This window comes from Dromiciops gliroides, chromosome 1, assembly GCF_019393635.1.
Source record: "Dromiciops gliroides isolate mDroGli1 chromosome 1, mDroGli1.pri, whole genome shotgun sequence".
NCBI lineage: Eukaryota > Metazoa > Chordata > Mammalia > Microbiotheria > Microbiotheriidae > Dromiciops > Dromiciops gliroides.
In genome coordinates this window covers 110510634-110534495 of record NC_057861.1, presented here as the reverse complement: position 1 = coordinate 110534495, position 23862 = coordinate 110510634, and the positions used below count along the sequence as shown (strand labels likewise).

Here is a 23862-nt window from a genome sequence, read left to right as displayed (position 1 = left end):
TACACTTAGTATATGACTTATGTTTCTAAATGGAAAGGCTCCAAAGCTAACAAATCTCCTCCTGCTCACTGTGAACTCCCACCCACCAAGTCTTACTACTTTTACCCTGTAGACTTCATTCCTACCGTACCACTCACATCTCGATGCTCCAGGCAGCCACTTCAATCATGTATCCTACTAAACAGTCTGGTGGCCTTCTGGCTGTTCCACCAACAAGGTATTTGCACATTTTCTCGGGCTGTCCCCTATACCGAGTGCTTCCTCATCTCTGCCTCCCAGCTTCCTTGAATTCTTTTAAGTCTCATCTAAAATCTCACCTTCTACGGTAAGCCTTCCCTAACTTCTCTTAATTCCAGTGAATTTCCTCTCGGATTTATTTCCTATCCTGTATATGAGCTAATTTGTACATATCTGTTGTCTCCCATATTAGACTATGAGCTCTTTGAGGGTTTGTCTCATCTCTTTTTGTATCTCCAGAGCTTATAACAGTGTCTGGTATATAGCAGGTGCTTAATAAATGTTGACACTATTTGGTAACCATTTTCCCTGATCCTCCTGCCTTGAATCTTTTTTGTTATTCTATTTAACTTCTCTTATGCAGTTATTACTCTGATTTATATTGTAAACGCCTCAACATCTACTATTGGATTATGAATAATTTAAGAGTAGGAACTACATTTTCTCGAACTCAAGTACAGATCAGTTGGTGTATTTCTACACCATCTATATGGAAAAGAGGTACTACAATAAGAGCATTATTTTCCATTTAAATTCAGCAAGTATTTACCGGATACTTAGTGGACAAGATAAGACTATTTTTAGAAAATTTTAAATCTTGTTTATTTGGGGGGGAAGAGAGAAGTTGGGGAGAGAAATCTAAAAATTGAACAATTACAGGAAAAACAGATGAAAGGAACGTTAGTGTTAAAATGTGTACCGCATTTTCTGAACATTTGTATTTGGCTGAGTTAAAGGATGGTAAATCAAAAGCATGTGTGGACACTAATCCACTAAAAAGAAGGTATTTTAAAGAAATGAAAATTCAAATATTCTCCTTTAATTGTTGCTTCTGATTTGTGTCTTGTATTTTATTTTATTTTTTGGTGAGGCAATTGGGGTTAAGTGACTTGCCTAGGGTCACACAGCGAGTAAGTGTTAAGTGTCTGAGGACGGACTTGAACTCAGGTCCTCCTGACTCCAGGGCCAGTGCTCTATCCACTGCGCCACCTAGCTGCCCCATGTGTCTTGTATTTTAAAACACCTTAAGTTGAATGTTTGTTTCATGATGCAAAAAATAAACGAAATAATAAAATAAAAATCTAAGAGTATTTACCAGTATAAAGTGAAGGAGTACTACAGGCTACAGGGGCATTGAGCATCTTCAGCTTTTCACTCTGCTCTGGGTCTGATCTTTTACCATCAACAGAAGTTGTGCTCTGCTTTGGCATCACATGATAGTAAGATGGTGCATATTTGGAAGAGCTGCAACCTAATTTTAAAAAAAGAAAGAAATCAGGATCTTGGGCACTAGGAACGAAATAGCTTACCAGTGCATTTTCTGATATAAAAATAATTTCCTACCTCGCTTTTTTCGAGACTCCTGAATTTCTTCACATAGCTGTTCAAAATCTTCATCAAGTTCTTCTTTAATTATTGCATAGGCAGTATCTCTTAGAGTACAGGCTCTGTGTCTGATAAGTCGATCTGAAAAGTCAAGACAAAACATGGTACTATTTTTCTTATCATTTACCAAGGGGAAGCTAGGTGGCGCAGTGGATGGAGCACTGGCCCTGGAGTCAGGAGTACCTGAGTTCAAATCCGGCCTCAGACACTTAACACTTACTAGCTGTGTGATCCTGGGCAAGTCACTTAACCCCAATTGCCTCACTAAAAACAAAACAAAACCCAAAAATAATAGGGCAGCTAGGTGGCACAGTGGATAAAGCACCGGCCCTGGATTCAGGAGTACCTGAGTTCAAATCTGACCTCAGACGCTTGACACTTACTGGCTGTGTGACCCTGGGCGATTCACATAACCCTCATTGCCCCCCCCCCCAAGTCATCATTTACCAAGACCAAAGTATTTGGATTATGATTTATTTCTGAACATTACTTAATTTACAAATTTTCACCTGGCCATGTCATGGGTAAAAAGGTCAATACAATTTTAATAAATTTTAGAAAGATGAATTTCTCATCTGAATGTCATTTTACCCAGAAAACGCTGACTTCTTTAAATCTACTCTATCATCATTTCTCCTCTATTTAGATATATCAATGTCAAAATTGAATGAACAGGGCAGCTAGGTGGCACAGTGGATAAAGCACTGGCCCTGGATTCAGGAGGACCTGAGTTCAAATATGGCCTTAGATATTTGACACTTCCTAGCTGTGTGACTCTGGGCAAGTCGTTAAGTGACTCAATGCCCTGCTCCCACCCCCCAATTGAATGAACAAAGATTCAACTCTACTGAAAAGAAAGTGAAAATATAAAGTGGGTGTCAGTATATGGAGTGGGGAATGGGGAATCTTTAGTTGTATCTACAACCTCCATGATCTTGAATCCTGGAGCTCCTCTTTATGAGAATTTTCTCCTGTTCATTTATCTCTTTTGTCCTAGTCTTCTGAAATCTATTCATCCTCCTCAGATTCAGTTCCTTTCACCTTGTTCTTCCAGGTCAGGCCCTGGCCAGGCCTGCTCTGGCTTCACTTTATTCATTGACTCTAGATTTAAACAGATGAACCATGAACACAGAATGTGCTTTATCCTTGAATTATTCCATTGTGTATTGCCCTGCCTAACCTCAATTTTGGGTCACCACCAATATCTGCCTTATCCCAAGTTGTGGAATAGATTGATTGTTGTCCTTCATCCTTGAAGAGAACCAAAATGACACCATTATGTTGGAGTCAAGGTACAGTGTGTCCAACGGTGGCTAATCAGACAAATACAAGCTCAGAAGGCTCTACCACAGGTCAAGCACGAACAGTCCTTATAAATATTTAGGGTGGAGATGTCTCTAGATTTGTGCACCTCAAATTTCTTTTGAGCTACTGCAATTCTACTTCATTTAGAGCACAGCAGCTTCTTTGATTCGGGGCATACTATGCTGGATGGTCCTTTGCCAGCATCTCCCATGTCATGTAACTGATTCCAAAGTTTTTCAGAGACCTTGAGAGTGTCCTTGTATCATTTGCCTTCATTGGGCAAGTTCTCCATAAAGTAATCTTTTTAGACCACACGTTTGGCATTTGAATAATGTGGCCAGTCCATCAAAGGGCCACTCTTTGCAGTAAACTTTGAATGCCTGACAGTGCAGTTTGAGAAAGAACCTCGGTATCTGGTACTTTATCTTGCCAGGTGACTTTCAAAATCTTCCTAAGACAACTCAAATGGAAGCAATTCCGTGTCCTGGCCTGGTGCTGGTAGACTGACCAGGTTTCACAGGCATACAGTGAGGTCAGGACAAGGGCTCTGTAGAATTTCAGTTTGGCAGGCAGTCAGCTCTTCTTTCTCACACTTTCCTTTGGAGCCTCCCAAACACTAAGCCAGCTCTAGCAATGCATGTGTCAACCTCATTATCAATGTGTACATACTTGTAAAGTATATTGCCAAGGTAAATGAACTTATCACAGTACTCAAAACGTTTCCATTTGCTGTAACCGATGGTTCCATGTATGGATGGTGTGGTACTGGCTGATGGGGCACCTGTGTTTTCTTGGTCTTGTTAGGACAAAATTAGCACAAGAAGCAGAGAATCCATCCATATTTTGCTGCATCTCAGCTTCAGAGGTTGCACTGACTATACAATTATCTGTGAACAAAAAATCATGCACCAACTCTCTCTCCACTTTATTCCTGGCTTATAGCCTTTTTGGGGGGGAGGGGGAGGGAATCACATCTTTATTTTCACTAACTGCTAATTGAAATTTGTCACTTTCAGATATGAATGTAGGCAACAAACCCCAACTCCTGAAGCCAGCAAGCAGTCTGATGATATAGGTTCTAATCATTTTAGGATTTTCTTTCTTTTTCGGGGGTGGGGGTGGGTGCGGCAGGGCAATGAGAGTTAAGTGACTTGCCCAGGGTCACACAGCTAGTTAAGTGTCAAGTGTCTGAGGCTGGATTTGAACTCGGGTCCTCCTGAATCCAAGGCCAGTGCTTTATCCACTGTGCTACCTAGCTGCCCCGGTTCTAATCATTTTAAACATATTTTCACATTAATTATGTCATGAGAGAAGAATCAGAACAAAAGGGGGAAAAAAGCACAAGAAAGAAGAAACGACAAAAAAGTGAAAATAGTATGCTTTGATCTGCATTCAGACTCCATAGTTCTCCTGGATGGGGAGAGCAATTTCCACCATAAATCTTTTGGTATTGCCTTGGATCACTAGCTAAGTCTATTACAGTTGATCATCACACAATGTTGCCATTACTGTGCACTTATACTTTACTTTTGATAGAGTTAAATGCTGGCTTTTTAGAGATGGATGAACTCTCCTGCTGGTAAACCCTGTGGAGTTCTCATTTCTCATTTAGTGCCTTCTGAATTCCCCTTCATTTTTGTCGATCCAGGCTTGATGTTTGCCAGTGTTCTGTCCCAGATGAGTATATGCAGTGCTGTACACCAAATCTTACTGGTAGACCGAGCCTACTCTAGCATTAAAGCCACCCAGAATTATAAACTTGTTCTCTTATGGCACACTGATGATGAAGGTCTCCAGGTCTTCATAAAATTTTTCTTTGACCTCAGCAGGCTCATCATGGTGGGAGCATAGGCACTGATGATGGTGGCGTGGTGTCTTCCTGAAAGTGGCAACTGCATTGTCATGGGTTTGTCGTTCACCCCTTCTGGTAAGCATATGAATTTGTTGACTAGTTTTGATTGCAAAACCTATGCCAACTTCACAGTGCTTCTTATCTTAGTGAGCACTCCAGAAAAACGTGTATCTAGTTTCAACGTCAGTAAGCTCACCTTCATTTGCCAGCCTTGTTTCACTCATGGCTGATATTTGGATGCTGTATCTGCTGAGTTCTCTCACAACTAGAGCTTTCAAGGTCTATTGGATTTTTTGTTGTCCATAAGTGTGTGCACATTCTCATGTACTGATAATGAGTGGAATCATCTTTGCAAAAGTTTCTGTACCATTTTCTGTGTTTTGACTACACGGTGGGATCCTCACCTGTTGCAGTAAGCAGGGAAGGGTTGGATTAAGCAGACAATTTTTAGGACACCTTTTCTAGCCCCTTCCTCACACCAGGTGGTGAGCAGCATGGTCCTTTAAAAAGGCTGCCTAGACACCCAAGGGGTTGTCAAATCCCACTGCTGCTTCAGACCTTACGGCAAGGACCACCTGTGTGTAGGGCTGTGAGTTGATCTGCATTCAAACTCCATAGTTCTTTTTCTGGATGGGGACAGCATTTTCTACCATAAATCTTCTGGTATCACTTTGGATCACTGTATTGCTAAGAGGAGCTAAGTCTATCACAGTTGATCATCACACAATGTTGCTGTGTGCTTGTACTTTTTTTCTTTTCTTTTTTTTTTTTTAGTGAGGCAATTGGAGTTAAGTGACTTGCCCAGGGTCAAGCATCTGAGGCCGAATTTGAACTCAGGTACTCCTGACTCCAAGGCCAGTGCTTTATCCACTGTGCCACCTAGCTGCCCCTTGTACTTTGCTTTTGATGGAGTTAAATGCTGGCTTCTTAGAGATGAATGAACTCTCCTGCTGGTAAACCCTGTAAATCCCAGTAAATCCCCATCTACTGCTTTTTCACTTTCATGCCACCACAGGACTTTGAGATAGGTAAAAACAGCCAAATGATATGGCTGATGTCTTTTGATTTGTGCATAAATTGGATTTAAGTGAGGCAGAGTTGTACGAAGTCATTGGCCTTACTCTCTCTCATTCAAGTCCATTGGCAAGACAAAGTTAAAACAACTCGTGAAGGCTCAGGATGCAGTGGGTGACTGATTTTTTTGATGTCTAAACAAACTCTAAGCACTTCACAGTGCCTGCTTCAGCCACCTTCATGGCTACTGGAATAAGCTGTTCTCTTCCACCCATTCTGCCAGGGGAAGTCAACACATGCTTAGGGTAGATACCACCCAACTCACCAATGGGTTTGAGACCCCTTGGTTACATTACAGGTGAATATGAGGAAGCCATGCTCAATGGGTTCACTATAAATTTATGCTGTTTAATTTCAACTGAACCCTGAACAACAATCCTTTTATCTTTTCCTATCACTACTTCCTACAGTAGATTTTTCAAATCTTTCCCTCAATTTTCTAAAGCCATTTTTACCCCACCCTGGCAGATAACGTTACAAAAATAGAAATGATACACCTGAATTTTGGACACTTCTTTCAAATGTTACTAATTATCTCTTACCTCTTTTCTTTGGGGGAGGGGGGCAGGGCAAAGAGGGTTAAGTGACTTGCCCAAGGTCACACAGCTAGTAAGTGTCAAGTGTCTGAGGCAGAATTTGAACTCAGGTCCTCCTGAGTTCAGGGCCGGTGCTTTATCCACTGAGCCACCTAGCTCCTTCTCTTAATTCTTAAACTCAATACACTGTCCTCAATCTTCATCCTTTTGATCTGTTTGCAGCACCCCCACCCCACTATTGTCTACAACTGCATCCCTCTAGATATTATTTCGACCCTTGTCTTACATGACAAAGAGCTCTTTTATTATCTGACTGGCCATGCTTTCTTTAGCTGGATTATCATCCATATCCCATCAGCAACTGCTGATGTCCCCAGGTGTTTCCTCTCTCTCTAAATGTCCCTTGGCTAGATCCATTGCCAATTTTTTCTACAGAAATGGCTGAGGCCCGTCTACCCAGTTTGAATCTCTCCCCAGAGTTCTATGACATCAACTTCCTCCTAGACATTTCCCCTCAGCACCTCTAATTCCTGTGTGTACCTATTCTTCCTCTCCCTCCTCGTTTACCTAACCATCTCGGGCAGGTTCAAGAATCTCAGAGCTGTGCTATACTTCTTTCTATTCCTTCACACTAGGTGCCAATCAGACGTCAGGTCTTATCAAGGTAACTTTTACCATATTTCTGTCCTCTACCCCATACCATGTTAATTTAGGGTCTGTAAAAGTTCTCACTTAGACTACTGTAAGAAACTTTCAATAATCCTCCTGCTTCACCTTTTCCTTCTCCAGTGAATCCTCTACATAGCTGCCAAAATAATTCTAAGGCAGAAATATGACCATGTAATTTTCTTGCTCAAAAATGGTTCGGCAGTCTACTAATGGCTCCAGGACAAAATGAAAACTCCTAAGCCTGACACTTAAAAGTCTTTTGCAATCTAACTCCAACCTACCTCTCTACCCTTATTTCATATTACTCTCTCAAATGGAACTACTACGTGTTACTTGAATTTGACATTCCCTCTCCTGCCTCTGGAGGGCACTCACCCAGACAGTCTCTCATGCTTAGAATGTATGATCTCTCTTTAACACTCTGAATCCTTATTTTCAATCAAGTCTTACTCAAATGCTCTCTTCCCTCCACAGAATTTTCTTAAGTGTTTTCTCACTCCTTAAATGGATTTTAAAATATATTTTTTTAATCTGTGATGAATCCTCTTAGTGGAATGTAAGCTCCTAGAGAGCAAAGAGATTCACTTCTGCATCTGCATCCCCAAGTGCCTTACACACAGTTAAGGGCTTAATAAATGTTTCTTGGGTTGAATTAAAATATTCTTATTTTAAATGTTCATTGACTAAAGGAAATAAAAATTCAAACAGCACATGGTCATAAATGTCTTACTATCCTAAATTATCATCATCATCATCATCATTATTATTTGCAGGGCAATGAGGGTTAAGTGACTTGCCCAGGGCCACACAGCTAGTAAGTGTCAAGTGTCTGAGGCTGGATTTTGAACTCAGGTCCTCCTGAATCCAGGAGCTATTCCTTTATCCAGTGTGCCACCTAGCTGCCCCCCCCCATTATTATTATTTTTTAATAAAGTATTTTATTTCATTTTTCCAGTTACATGTAAAGATAGTTCTCAATTTTTGTTTATACAAGCTTTCCAATTTCAGATTTTTCTCCCTCCCTCCCCCCTCCCCTAGACACTAGGTAATCTGATATAGGTTTTATATATGTATGTATATATATAAAAAAACATTTCTGCATTAGTCCTAAATTATTTTTAAGGGGAAAAATACTCACCTCCAGGATCTCTGTCAGGGTTGTACTCTAAAGCATTACTACAGATGAGGTCAATATCTTTCAGGTAGTCCTTCACAGTCAGATATTTATGTAGGTCAATTTTACTGATGACTAATGATAGGTCCATAGGCTGCTTTATTACAGTGACATAATCAGGAACCTACAAGTGAAATAACATCTCTAGTAAATACACCACTGATTAGAAGCTGCTGTTACCTTAAAATAGCTATATGATTAAAGAATCTACATTCAAATCTGTTACTTATCCAAACTGACCTTCAACTTCCCCCAAGAATGTCTGCTTTAGCTAGACTGTTTTCTTTATTGTCATTTTCAAACACCCATGTTTTTTTTTGGCCAATGGGCTTTAGCCAATGTTGTTTTTTCCCCTACTAAAATGTCCTTCCTCCATCTTGCATAATCCAAAGTCCATTCATCTTTCAACACTATATTTGCAGAATTCTCTGAACTACTAATAAATAGCAGGACACACAAATTAACATCTGACTGTTGTGTAACTATTTTAAAAGTTCTTTCTTGAACTACTATCTAAGCTTAAGGAAGTCAGAATCCTCATCTTATTTCCTTTTGTGTATCTTACAATGCCTTAGACAGGTATTTAATAATCAACAAATAGTTAAACAAAATGGTATATCAAATTTAAGTTCTCAACCTACTACTATATTTTCTTTCTTTCTTTTTTTTTGGTGAGGCAATTGGGGTTAAGTTACTTGCCCAAGGTCACGCAGCTAGTAAGTGTCAAGTGTCTGAGGCTGCATTTGAACTCAGGTTCTCCTGACTCCAGGGCCAGTGCTTTATCCACTGTGCCACCTAGCTGCCCCCTATTACTATATTTTCACTCTGTCTAACTAAGTACCTACTGTCAAATTCAGAAAGGTGACCTGAGTAATTACAAAAATAGTTTTGGACATAAATCAATTCTAAAATTTCAAGGACCCATGATTTCACTGAAGTGGTTAACACCATGACCCTTTTGGTCTTAAGTTTACCTAAATTTATCTAGGCTGGTTCTCAGCAAGATAAAGAGTTCTTATTACCAGGGCCTATATCTGAATACATTCTATGCCAGAATTTGAAACCTTAAGGCACAGATTCAAGATTAACTCAGATCCATGAGCCTCTCAAGTGGGCCTTTGGATCAGAAAATGTAAAAGACATGATGTTTTTTTTAGGCCTTTGAAAAAAAATATCCTCAAAACATATAGCCAAACAGCTTTATACTGCATAAGTTCATGCCCAGGGCCACTATCTGAAATGGTTTGGTTTTGGTTTTTGTTTTTTTTGGCAGGGCAACTGGGGTTAAGTGACCTGCCCAGGGTCACACAGCTAGTAAGTGTTAAGTGTCTGAGGCCAGATTCGAACTCAGGTACTTCTGAATCCAGGGCCGGCGCTCTATCCACTGCGCTACCTAGCTGCCCCTATCCGAAATGTTTTGAGGTAGCATGTCCACATTTCTAAGAGGATTTATCTTTTGAAATAAAATTCAGATACCTCATCAGGATCAACAGGCTTGGTAAATACTCTGAAGCGTTTGTCAATAGCGAGTCTATGAGTAACATTTCTTAGGAAAATTCTAAGTTCACGAAATGTATCCTCCTCTTGCTCTTCAAGCCGCTTCACTTCCTCTGCTGTCAAGGGTTTTGGCTCAGGTGGTGGAGCTACTGGTAGGACTTCTAGTGCCTGTAAAACTTCAAATGAACCAAATATTTTAGAAAATAACCTTCACTTCTCAACGCTTGACACTAAATCATAAACCGAGAGTCAGAAGCTTATGTGTAACAAAAAGAGGTATAGTCACATTCAAATATGAGATAAAAATGTACTGATAAGCAAAAAAAGAAAATCCATCACGTTTTATGTAATAAGTGCATAGTTAAGGGTATGTTTTGATGAAACCAGAAAATCAAAATTTATGTTGATGTGAAATAATCATGGTATAAGAGGTAAGAGATAATGAATGAAATGGGACAAAAAATAACTCCAGTTCTTTCAACCAACCATATATTTGAGGCCCATCATTATCCCAGTTGTCCATATCTGGAAGTTCTTCATATTTAACTGAATTGTAGGAGAGACACTAACCTGCTTTTTTTTTGGATGCAGGAGGCTTAGCAGCTTGATTCAGAATTAAATCCTCAAAAAATTTTGTTCTTTCTTCACCACCAGGCAACTGGACATTGAAAACCTCTCCATAATCACTAATAAATAATTCTTGTACCTAAAAAAATTCAGAAGTATTGTTCTGTAAACTACAGTAAGAATAAGCTTATATTTCTATGGTACTTTAAGACTTGTGAAGTGCTTTTAAATCCTGTAATCCTCACGACAATTCCAAAACTATTATCCTTTTCATTAGGTGTGGAAAGTAAGGTTCAGATATTTAAGGAGTGGTGTAGGTTCACAGAGCTATTAAGCACCTGATGTGGAAGCTAAACCCAAGTCTACCTTGACCTGAAGTCTGGGTCTCTATCCATTACTATGTTCTAACACATACTCTGCCTGGATATGATACACATTCATTTATGCAACTGGCCATTCAACATAGTAGAGAAGAGTGTTATCCATTGTTTTTGACATATAAACCTAAAAAATTACACCCAGTGACAGTACACTGAGGAAATAAAGGGCAATTATGTTCATACTAAGTGATAGCTTAGCCCTTGTAATACAAATTAATAATCTTTTAAACCAAAGATTTAAACTACATAAAGATTCTGAACAAGAGTTCAAAATGAAAGAATCCAGATAACAGGATAAATATCTCTTTTACCCCAACCCGTCTCTCTTCTGAGCTTGACCCACCATGCCGACACAATTTGTATGTTCTATAAGCACCTGAAATTTAACATCCCAAAACCAAACATATTCTTTTTCTGCTAAAATATGTTCCTCTTTCTGACTTCCCTCTGTCACTAGTATTGCTATTTTTATATTAAAAATCTTGCTATTTCTACTTCTTCCTCTCTATTTTCAATACCACACCACACTAATAGAGGCCATTACCACCCAAATGGAGTCATATTTGCAATAACTACTGACTGAGCTAGTCTCCAAGAGGTACGGACTCTTCCTCTAAATCATACTGTTAGGGGCAGCTAGGTGGCGCAGTGGATAGAGCGCCGGCCCTGGATTCAAATCCGGCCTCAGACCCTTGACACGTACTAGCTGTGTGACCCTGGACAAGTCACTTAACCCCAATTGTCTCACCAAAAAACCCCACAAAAAAACAAACAAAGCAAACAACCCCCCAAAACCATACTGCTCATTCCTGCACCTTAATCTTTATGTAGATTTCAAGGGCTTCTCTACTTGAGAGTATAAAACAGGGATCTAGCACACAAGCCAAACTGGAAAAGGATTCTCTGTAAACAGTGAAGGTTCCTAGATGCTATTTCTGGATGACATGGTGCTAGCTGCATCAATTCCCAAAATATTCTGGAAAATATTTGTAATTGTCTAATAGGGTTTGGTTTCATCACCCACACAGAAACGAACAAGTGGATGAAGAATGTATGCAGGTCCAGATTATTACATGTATTTGGACAGACAATTAAGGGTTCACTTATCAGAATGTAGATCCTGGAGATGGTATAAATGGACAAAACAGCAAGTCCAGAATTTAAGAGGAGGAGAGTAAGTGGGATTGCCTTCAATAAACTACAGAGCTTCTTTAAAAACCCCACATTTAACAAAAGTCCACCACTTTAATATCAAAATTCTTCTGGTGTGCTGAAGGACAGCACTGAATGTTAGTCTTAAAAGAAATAAAAATGAGTATGCTACAGAAGGCAATGGAAAAGTACATAGAGGATGTGAACAAGCATTAACACATAACCAGAAAGGAACTCTGAAAAACAAAAATAAAACGTTAATGGGAAGATGTATCATGAGAAAGTGAGGAAGGTCTCCAACAGGTTGGGTGGGCTCCCTGCAGCGTATTTAAGGGAGGAAAAAGACAAGACTTATTGGATGGCCAGGAATAGCTGGGCTGAGATCTGTATGGCTGGAGGGGATTTACTAGTTATTAAACATTCCCCAGTGAATAGAAGTGGTTTCACCTTAAAATAGCTATAGGATCAATCAGAGGTCACCATCAATTGGGGGATGACTGAAAAAACTATGATATTCAAATGTGGTAGAATATTATTTCATCAAAAGAAATGACAAAAAAGGAAAGACTCAGAGAAATGTGGAAGACTTATGGGAACTGATGCAGGTAAAGTGAATGAAGTAGGATAAAAATGTATACCTTTGAAATACCTAATAAATCTGATCGATGAAATGATCAATTACAACTTTATAAGACTAATGCTTCCCTTCCCATCTCTTGGCAGAAATGATGGCCTAGAGGTACAGAATGAGATGCATTTTCAGACCTGGCCAATATGTTGACTTATTTTGCCAAGGCTTCTACTGTTGTGAGGAATGGGTGAAAAGACCATCAAAGAACTAATAAGTTGGGGTACATACAGGAGAATGAGAAAAGAACTAGAGGAAGGTTTCCAGGATGTACTTAGGAAGAATATTCACACTGATAAGATCACAGATTCATTCAAGTATATATTATGGGTACTGGCATAAACAAAAGCCCTGTAAGTTGGCACCAGCTATTTCACAAGCATTCTGCTGAGACTCACAGTCATAAGATCAAAGGACTTAGAGATAAAAGGATCTTAATTTAATTCCCTCATTTTACGGATGAGGTCACTGAGGCACGAAGAAGAAAAATTAACTTTCCAGAGTTCACATTGGCAGTAAATGGCACAAGTAGAATTCAAAATTAATTTCTATACTTCAATGCGCTAAAGCACATAATTTTAAAAGCTTTTATAATCTGGCTCTATTTCTATTATACTGTAGAGTACTAATACTTTGGTTTAGAATATGAATAAATATTCAGTTATTCTTACAAATGAAATTATGCCTACACATGTTAGTGACAACTTTCTGGCAATGAACCCTTCTATCTTTTCTGAGGGAACAGAATGCCTGTTGCTTTTAAAAAGCCATCACACTTGAGGGGGCAGCTAGATGGCGCAGTGGTTAAAGCACTGGCCCTGTATTCAGGAGTACCTGAGTTCAAAGCCAGCCTCAGACACTTGACACTTGCTAGCTGTGTGACCCTGGGCAAGTCACTTAACCCCCATTGCCCCGCCAAAAATAAATAAATAAATAAATATTCAAAAAGCCATCACACTTGAAAGCTGGTATAATAAATACCTTGATTATATTATCTGTGGTTTAAGAAAAGCTTTTTCGGGGGCAGCTAGGTGGCGCAGTGGATAAAACACTGGCCTTGGATTCAGGAGTACCCGAGTTCAAATCCAGCCTCAGACACTTGACACTTAACTAGCTGTGTGACCCTGGGCAAGTCACTTAACCCTCACTGCCCTGCAAAAATTAAAAACAAAAAACCAAAAACAAACAAAAAAAGCTTTTTCATTTGAGTTTTTTTTTCTGTAGACTGTGGCCTAATGAAGGACTCTTGGGATGGAAGGAACCCAGAGTGGCCATTTCTCCAGGTCTCTTTTCCACTGGAGAGTAACTGAAGAAAAGGAAATAATATCACAAGCAGAGATTTAATGCAAGATGTCCTGTGGGAAGGTAGAGATCTGTAATAATTGGCAAGGATAATATAAAATTACTGAAAATATTGTGTTTTCCCTAAGTATGTATATAAGTACTCAATAATTATTTGTTAATTGAACTGTATTAGGATTTTATAAGTTTCCCATTGCATTTTTGCATTCTTCCCCTACCAGACAATAAGCTCTGTTAGGGCATGAACTACATAAATCATCCTATTATTCCTTATTCCACAAATATTTATTGATATTGTTACAAAGAAAATGTAAAGTACTTCATATCAAAAACAAGTGACCTGGAAAACAGATCAAGGCAACAAAGTTTATGGCTCACTGGACTACCTAAAAGCTATGATTAAAAAAAAGAAAGAAAAAGAGCCCAGATATATTCCAAGAAATCATAAAACCGGACAAACCTCTTAAAACCAGAGAGCAAAGTAAAAATAGAAGCTTACTATAAGAAACTTCAAAATGAAAACCCCCAGAATATTTTAGGCAAAATCTAGTTTCCAGTCAAAGAAGAAATACTACGGGCAGGCAGAAAGAAAAGACTTCAAGTACCTATGAGCCATAATCAAAATTACACATGATCTGGCAGCTACCATTTTAAAGGAAAGGAGAGCATGTAGTATGGCATTTCAGAAGGCAAAAGATATAGGCTTACAACCAAAAATAACTTATGATGCAAAACTGAATATAATCAAACATAAATTTCTAAGATTGCAGCTATGCGGAAAATTCAAAGTGCCAACATAAGAATCAAGAGAACTAAAAAAGGTAAACATGAATAATCGTAAGAGGCTAAAATAAGGGTAAATTTATTATATGCTAATACTGGGAAATAATCCATGTGTTCACTTTGAGCCATATTATCATTAGGCATCATAGAGGTAGTTTACATTAAAAGGGCTAAAACTGGGGGCGGCTAGGTGTCGCAGTGGATAAAGCACCGGCCCTGGATTCAGGAGTACCTGAGTTCAAATCCAGCCTCAGACACTTGACACTAACTAGCTGTGTGACCCTGGGCAAGTCACTTAACCCCCATTGCCCCGCAGAAAAAAAACAAAAAACAACAAAAAAGAAGGGCTAAAACTAGTTCTGTTTTGTCTCAATCTTAAAGGAAGAATGGAAAGGGGTGAGGAAAGGAAGATATTAGGGGAGAAAAGGAGAGGAAAGGTAGGAAAAATTATTTCACATATTGGGGTATGCAACTAGAAGTCTATTCAAGTGAGGAGGAAGGGGAGAGGGAATGGTTGACCCTTGAATCTCATTTGTCTAAACTTGTCAAAGGAGGAAAGAATATACACACTCACAGAGATAGATACAGGAATGTATTTCACTCAACAGGAAAATAGGAGGGAAAGAGGGAAAAAGGGTATAGTTTAAGGATAGATTAAGGGAGGTATTCATCTCAAGTAAAAGAAAATATTTATAGTTCTTGTGGTGGCAAAAAAATTGGAAACAGAGGGTACTTATCAATTGCGGAATGACTATACACAAGTTACAGTATGTGCATAATCTGATAGGAATACTATCATGTTATAAGAATTGATAATGGGATAGTTTCAGAGAAACCTGAGAAAAATGGTATGATTTGATACAGAATGAAGTGAGCAAATGAAAAATTTGTATAAAGACGATATTGTAAGTCAAACAACTTTGAAAGATTTAGGAATATTGGTCAGCACAATGACTAAGCACAATGCCAGAGACCTATTGATGAAATATGCTAACCACCTCTTGATAGAGGTAAAAGATTCACGTACAGAATGAGACATTTGTTTTGCTTGATTGTACATATTTGTAACAGGAGGTTTATTTTTTCTTAGAAAGAAAAATTAAGTTTTATATCAACATGTAATGAAGCTTTTAAAAATAGATGCTTTGCTAGTATTAAGCTACAAGTTATTATATAGTTATCCACTGAATCAAAGAATATAAAATCTAATTAATGTCATATGGTGATCAAATGAGAATATATGTAAAGTGCTTTGAAAATCTTAAAACATTATGTAAATGCGAGGCCCTATTTTCTTTGAGATGGAAAAAGTAAATTTTCATTCATATGATTAGATCAGTAGTCTCCTAATGAACTAAAAAAATTAATTCAGCACTGACATTTTATTACCAGCTGTCTTAAAAATAAAAGTTTTTTTGAAGCCCTAACACAAATTGTAAGAATTAGCATAAACCCATGGGATTAGAGCCTGAAAAAAATTAGGGCAGACTAATAATCTTATGACAGAAGTTCCCTGGATTCTCAATCATTTGGTTATCACACCTAAGTGAAATAATACAATTTGCTAATTTAATCATTAATTTTTTTTTTTGCGCGCAGGGCAATGAAGGTTAAGTGAGGGTCCTCCTGACTCCAGGGCCGGTGCTTTATCCACTGTGTCACGTAGCTGCCCCAAGACATTCTTTTCTTCTTCTTCTTTTTTTTTTAGTGAGGCAATTGGGGTTAAGTGACTTGCCCAGGGTCACACAGCTAGTAAGTGTCAAGTGTCTGAGGCTGGCTTTGAACTCAGGTCCTCCTGAATCCAGGGCTAGTGCTTTATCCACTGTGCCACCTAGCTGCCCCCAATCATTAACTTTCAATATGTTTCCCACCAACACTCTTACCAAAATGTTAAAAAGAAAATTAATGATTTGAATTTTATCTCATTTCATTTCCCACCTTATACTCTTGGTACTAACGAGCAGTAAAGGGTTCAAATGCTAGGAAATAGAAAAAAGGAACTTAAATACTTAATGTTTCATAAAGCAAGGACAAGGCCTTATACAATTTCACCAAGCTACTGATGGTCACTACTAAATCATCAATGTAGTACATACAAAAAGAACTTTTAATCTACATGATTGAGTTAAAGGTTTTTGATTTTTTTGTTTTTGTTTTTTTGTTTTTTAGTGAGGCAATTGGGGTTAAGTGACTTGCCCAGGGTCACACAGCTAGTAAGTGTTAAGTGTCTGAGGTCAGATTTGAACTCAGGTACTCCTGAATCCAGGGCCAGCGCTCTATCCACTGCACCACCTAGCCGCCCCAAAGGTTTTTGATTTTGAAATGATTATGGTACAATTATAAAGTAAAGAAGATGCATTTGAATATGGTTTGTGGAAACAAATCCCAAAATCTCACTTTTCCCATAAAGCTTTACAATACCCATTAGAAAAGAATGTCTTGGGGCAGCTAGGTGGTGCAGTGGATAGAGCACTGGCCCTGGAGTCAGGAGTACCTGAGTTCAAATCCAGCCTCAGACCCTTGACACTTACTAGCTGTGTGACCCTGGGTAAGTCACTTAACCCCAATTGCCTCACTTAAAAAAAAAAAAAAGAAGAAGAAGAAAAGAATGTCTTGGGGCAGCTACGTGACACAGTGGATAAAGCACCGACCCTGGAGTCAGGAGGACCTGAGTTCAAATCCAACCTCAGACACGTGCTAGTTGTGTGACCCTGGGCAAGTCACTTAACCCTCATTGCCCCGTTCCCCCCAAGAAGAAAAAAAAAAAGAATGTCTTTTCATCTCAATTACAGAGGGAATCCAATTATGTTTTTAACCTTGCATCTCACTTCTAAAATACATATACATATAATCCACATTTGTTAAATATAACTTAATATTCATTTCTTTTTGGTACAATGCTTTTATTCTTAGTCTTAATGACTTGTACCTGTGTCTACTTCTTAGTGCCTTACACAGAGTTCATAGATGGCAGTCACTATAACTACTGTGCCATGCCATATTAAATTAGGCACTTAAAAGTATTCGTTTTCAAAAATCTTGATCAAAGAAAGAAAGAAAGAAAGAAAGAAAGAAAGAAAGAAAGAAAGAAGAAAGAAAGAAAGAAAAAAGTGGGGGCAGCTAGGTGGCGCAGTGGATAAAGCACTGGCCCTGGATTCAGGAGGACCTGAGTTCAAATCCAGCCTCAGACACTTGACACTTACTAGCTGTGTGACCCTGGGTGAGTCACTTCACACAGCCCCCTTAAAAAAAAAAAAAAAAGTCCTGGTCATAATAATTTCAATTTCCACACTCTACTCATGTTACTTTGATTGTACTCAGTTATATATTGTAATGATAATGCTCATAAACTTCATCTTACACACACATCAAGGTTCTACCTCTGATTCAGAATGCTGAAATTCCTACTTCTACTAACAATTCTATTTTTCCCTATGGCTCACTCACTCTAAAAACATACTAAATCATGGCCCATAGTTACTTCACTGATTATGGTTCTTCTAATTTCTTCAGCTAGGTGGCAGAGTGGAGAGTGCCAAGTCTGTAGTCAGGAAGACTCTTCTACTTAAGTTCAAACATGGCCTTAGACACTTACTAGTTGGGTGACCCTGGGCACAACCTCATTTGCCTCAGTTTTCTTATCTGTAAAATGAGCTAGAGAAGGAAATAGCAAACCACTCCAGGGTCTTTGCCAAGAAAACCCCAAATGAGGTCACAAAAAGTCAGACACAACTGAAAAATGACTGAACAGCACAATTCATCACCACAATTAAACCTCACTTTTCCCCTTTTTCACTTTTGACTGTAGGATTCCATTCCAACTACATACCTTTCCCCCCCTATGAATTACTTGTCCCCTTGTCTGATCTGACTCTCGTCTTGCCAAATTCCAACCCTGGGTTATCCTCACACCATCTACTTAATCAACTATTACTCAAGAGCTGCTGAATATCACCAAAGAAGGCATACAATCATGCTGACTGGATCCACTATGAATATATTTAATTTCATTTAAGTTTTTGTTGTTGCAAGACAATCCTTTTATTCTTTCCTAACAAATTCTTGATTAAGCTTCCCATAACAACAATAGTTCCAAATCTTCTCTCAAGCTTCCTATGCTGCTTCTTAGTAGAGGACTACTTAAAACTTAGTACTGAGGAAATAAAAGGCCATCTGGTATGAACTAACAATTCTTCCTCATTCCACAATGCAAACACCTGCTAAGTTATCTCCCATTCTCTCCACCTCTGTTCCTGTTTCTGAAGAAGGGGTGGTTCTTATTCTTACCAAGGCTTTATTTTACTTTTTATTTTTGCTCAATTCTATCACCTCTGAAAATGTGCCCCCCCCTTCAGTGATTCCCTCTCTTGATAATCTCTAATTTTTCTTAATCTACTTGCTCAGGTCTCTCCTGACCCCCACCCCAACACTTAAAAAAAGTAACCTTTTAGGGGGCAGCTAGGAGGTGGTGCAGTGGATAGAGCACCGGCCCTGGGGTCAGGCGGACCTGAGTTCAAATCTGGCCTCAGACAATTAACACTTACTGGCTGTGTGACCCTGGGCAAGTCACTTTACTCCAATTGCCTCACCAAAGCCCCCCCCCCCCCAAATAAAAAAAACCCCAATGGGGCAGCTAGGTGGCGCAATGGATAAAGCACCAGCCCTGGATTCAGGAGTACCTGAGTTCAAATCCGACCTCAGACACTTGACACTTACTAGCTGTGTGACCCTGGGCAAGTCATGTAACCCCCATTGTCCCGCAAAAAACAAAACAAAAAAACAACCCCCCCCCCATAATATCAACAGTAGTCCTATCCTATCAAGGCAATACAATGTAATACCTTTTTTTTTTTTTTTAGTGAGGCAATTGGGGTTAAGTGACTTGCCCAGGGTCACACAGCTAGTAAGTGTTAAGTGTCTGAGGTCGGATTTGAACTCAGGTCCTCCTGACTCCAGGGCCGGTGCTCTATCCACTGCACCACCTAGCTGCCCCCTAATCTCCACAACTTTTTTTTTTTTTTGCGGGGCAATGGGGGTTAAGTGACTTGCCCAGGGTCACACAGCTAGTAAGTGTCAAGTGTCCGAGGCCGGATTTGAACTCAGGTACTCCTGAATCCAGGGCCGGTGCTTTATCCACTGTGCTAACTAGCCACCCCTCAATGTAATACTTTTTTAAAAAGGTAGATGGTGATGTTTTCACCATTCCGTTTTGGCAGTGTGAGCCAATAATTTTAATTCAGAGCAACACCACTGTACAGCAATAAACTACACTGAAAGTGTTATAACCCTGAAGTTTCATTTCATACCCTCAAAATTGGCAAAAATGGCAACAGGGCTGAAGGGGTTATGGAATGATAGGCACACAAATACCTTGTTGGTGGAGCTGAGAGATATTCAAACACTTTGGAATTATGCAAATAAAGTGACTAAAATGTCCACAACTTTTTAATCAAAGACTGCATTACTGGATTTATGCCAAAGGAAGCCACCAACAAGAAAGTCACCAACATGAAAGTCCCCATATATCTTAAAACATTTATAGCAACACTTTATGATAGCAAAGAATTGGAAACTAAGTATATGCCCATCGACTGGGGAATGGTCAGCAAACAGTGGTACTTGGAATACTGCTGTGGTACAAGAAATGATGTGTGATGATGACTACAGAAAAGCATGGAAAAATTTGTATGAACTTACGCAAAGTGAAGTAAGCAGAACCAAGAAAATAATATATACAACAACCATAATGTAAATGGAAAGAACAATACACACCAAAAAAAAATCAAAAGTAAATTTAATTTAAAAATTATAAAGATCCAACAGGACTTGGAGATATGAGAGGATACCCCAATTCATTCTTTCATGGAAGTGAGAGATCCACTGGTGTTATAAATTGTGAATTTTAGGAGTTTTTCAATGTATTATTCAGTTATGTTGATTTTTCCCCCTCCATAAAAATTACCATTTGTTATATGAGATGGCTCTCTGGGAGGGAGAAGGATATCTGGGATAACTATGATAATGTAAAAAACAGAAACAATCAAAAACTTCTTTTAATAAAACCAACCTATTACTGATTCAACTTTCTAATCAATCCATTCTGCTCTCCTTTTATTTTATGGGTGAGTTCAATCCACTCAGTTATGACTGTGTATTTCCCTCCCTCTTGTCTTCTTGTACTTTCTCTTCTTTGCTCCCTATTTACAAATAAGGTGGCAGAAGAGAGGGACTGTGGCTGATCCTTATAACCTTAAAAATGTGCTATTATGTCTTTTGTCCTACCTGGCAAATGATACCAAGTTTTTATACATTCTTCCCTTACATTAATCCTCCCTTCATGTTCCCTCTTCAAATATTTGAGTTTGTTTTTTTGATTATTCCCTTTCCTCCCCTCCCCCCCTTAGAGCCTTTCTCTCTGTCCCCTCTATTTTCCCTTTTGAATTTTATCTATTTCTCTGAGTAATTATGTTCAATTTTCCTTTGTCCTATTCAGATGAAAGTGAGCTTCATGGGATGTTCTTCACCTCACACTTTTTTTCTAAGACTACATACTCATCATCTCAGGCACCTCTATTAAGCAGTGATTTTTCCTTTCATACCCCTTCCACCTATTTTTGTATTCTCCTAAGATCATTAAAACAGAATGAAACCACCCACAGGCCTTCTGTCATTTTTACCTTTCTCTATGACCCTTAAAGATACTAGGTTTCTGAGAAGACATGTTTCTTATCCCCATATTAACACTCATTTCTATATACTAACTTCCAATTAAACAGATCACTCACCCTCATACCCAGTGTTTCTCTTGGAGCCTACATTTCCATTTCCAAGAAACTATTCAGTTCTGGCCTTTTCATTAGGAGAGCTTGGAAAAACCTCTATTCTATTAAAGATCCATTCCTCTCCCCACCCCACACTCCAGGATTATATTCAGTTTTACTGGACAGGTTATCTCTAGCTGTAAACCTTTATATTCTGAGTTCTGTTACTTGAGAATGGCAGCTTTTAAGCCTCGTGTAATCCTTATTGTAGCTCCTTCCTACTTGAACTCCTTTTTGGCTGCTTGTATCAATTTTTTCTTTGACCTAGAAGTTCTCTGGGATATTCCTGGGAGTTTACATTTTGCAGTTTCTTTCTGGAAGTTACCATTAAATTCTTTCTATTTTTACTTTGGTCTTTGGTTCTTAAAAGAGTTCTGGATAGTTGTCATTTATAATTTCTTGAACTACAGCATTCAAGACTTTTTCTGATTGTAGAATTTAGATAGCCTAATAATTCTTATATTATTTCTTCATGATCTGTTTTCCAGACCAATTGTTTTTGATAATCTATCCTTTATATTTTTCTTTTTCCCCACCCCACAATTTTTTGGTTTTAGTTTGATATTTCTTGTTGTTCCACCGATTTCACATTCTTTCTGGCACATTTCAATTTTTATGGCATTCTGTTCAGAAAAGTTTGGTTCTCTTTACCATTATATCACTGTTCTCTCCCCACTTTAAAAATATCTTTTGGCTGTTGTCTCTATATACAGGGTTTCTCAAAAATCTTAGAGTAATTTTAATCTTGAATGGCTTAAAGGATCAGAATAAGGTTGTTTAAATAGCTCAAAACTGTACCTGAGGGACAACATATGATTAATGTCCCTGTACTTTTGATTCTCTCACCTTCTAGTTCCTCAGCTCTGCTCAATTGATCTCTCCATCCTTAGTTTAATTATCAGATCCTCTCTAATGATACATTTTTCCTCAAAGAGAAGGCATCTAGTTCATCCATGTTCAGGATGTCACCATCTTTAAAAAATTATTTTGTTCCCACCACCTTCTGAAGCTATTTTCCCTTCTCTCTCTTGTGCTGAACTACAAAGGAATAATCTATACTCAATGGCTTCACTTTCTCATCACTCACTTATAATCCAATCTATCTGGCGTAATCTCCTATATGGAAACCCATCTCTTAAAATGGAAATTATTAGACTCAGCTTTGTCCTATCTATAAAACTTGTCATAAGGGCAGAATATCTGCCTCTTCTTTTACTTCAACAACACCAATCTCTCTCCTTGTTCTCCTTTTACTTCTGTGGTTGTTTCTTCCTTTCTCCCTTCTTTCTCAAATGGGAACATAGTCAAAATAAAACTTATTTTACTATAACGAAAAGAGTACAGGATATAAATTAAAATCAGAGTGTATGAGTTCAAATCCAGTCCTTGCTACTATCTGTATGATTGTGGCAAATCACTTCTCTACATGCCTCATGTCAATCCTTTCTAGCCTAAAACCTATGATTTTTTGATCTTCCTGCAACATGTGCCTCTCCCTCCATTTCTGTTGAAGCACACCATCATTATTGCAAGACCCAGGCCCAAAATTTCATTCATATCCAACTCTTTTGAACATTTTCTCGTGACTCTCCATATTATACTCCAGAATCAAATATAAATTCCTACTTGGTTTTTAAGGTCCTCAACAATCTAGGACCTTCCTATCTTTCTAGCCAGTTTCGTTACCCTCCCACCATCCCCATATTCTGTCATTCAGTGTCACTGGTCTCCTTGCTGCTCCCCACAGAAAATATTCCATCTCCTTATAAACCTAGAATTCTCTCCCTCCTTTTCTACATCTCCTGTCCTTCCTAGCTTCCTTCAAGTCCAAACTAAAATCCTACCCTCTACAAGAAGTCCTTGCAGATCTTTGTTAATGCCAGTGCCTTCCCTCTGTTGAGTATCTTCATTTATCTCATCTATACCTTGTTTGTACAGTTGTTATCTCATTAGACTGTGAACTCTTTGACAGCGGGGACTATTTTCTTTGTATCCTTAATGCTTAGCACAGCACCTGACAGAGGAGGCATGTAATAAATACTTGATGACTACCCAACTGATCCCATATCTAAACAGCTGCTAAGCTACCTCTACAATATCTATAACACCACAGTATTCCATACATGTTAACACTAGTCCTATTAATTACAATGGACTTTTACTACTGGTCTTGTAGCCCCCAGTCTAATACTAATACTATCAAGTCATCTTCTGATGCATAGGGTTTATACTTCTTGTCAAACTGTAAGCAGGAGTAGGGCAGAAATGATTTTTCTACCTATAGTCATTAACATCTTTTGCACCTAGGAAACTGACAAGTTTTTCTTGAATTTAATATAATGTCTTCAATTGATAAATATGAATAAGGATTTCTCCAAGTTATTAAATCTATCAAGACTCATAAAAAAACCCCAATGCTCCAAACCACCAGTAATTAGAGAAATGCAAATTTAAGCATCACTGAAGGTGACAAAAAAAGAAAATGAGAAATGTTAGAAC

The 23862-nt window shown here is 38.5% G+C and overlaps 1 protein-coding gene across 2 annotated transcripts in view; it reads right to left on the bottom strand.

Moving 5' to 3' along the window:
- Positions 1-23862, bottom strand: part of ATAD2 (ATPase family AAA domain containing 2) — an 82296-nt gene that overhangs the window by 14573 nt on the left and 43861 nt on the right. For both annotated transcript variants that reach the window (XM_043982182.1, XM_043982191.1), the window contains 5 exons: positions 10301-10436; positions 9710-9906; positions 8198-8357; positions 1582-1704; positions 1334-1489 (listed from right to left, as the gene is read on the bottom strand). In XM_043982182.1, coding sequence (XP_043838117.1) covers positions 1334-1489; positions 1582-1704; positions 8198-8357; positions 9710-9906; positions 10301-10436 — 772 coding nt within the window. The remainder of the gene's footprint in view (positions 1-1333; positions 1490-1581; positions 1705-8197; positions 8358-9709; positions 9907-10300; positions 10437-23862) is intronic.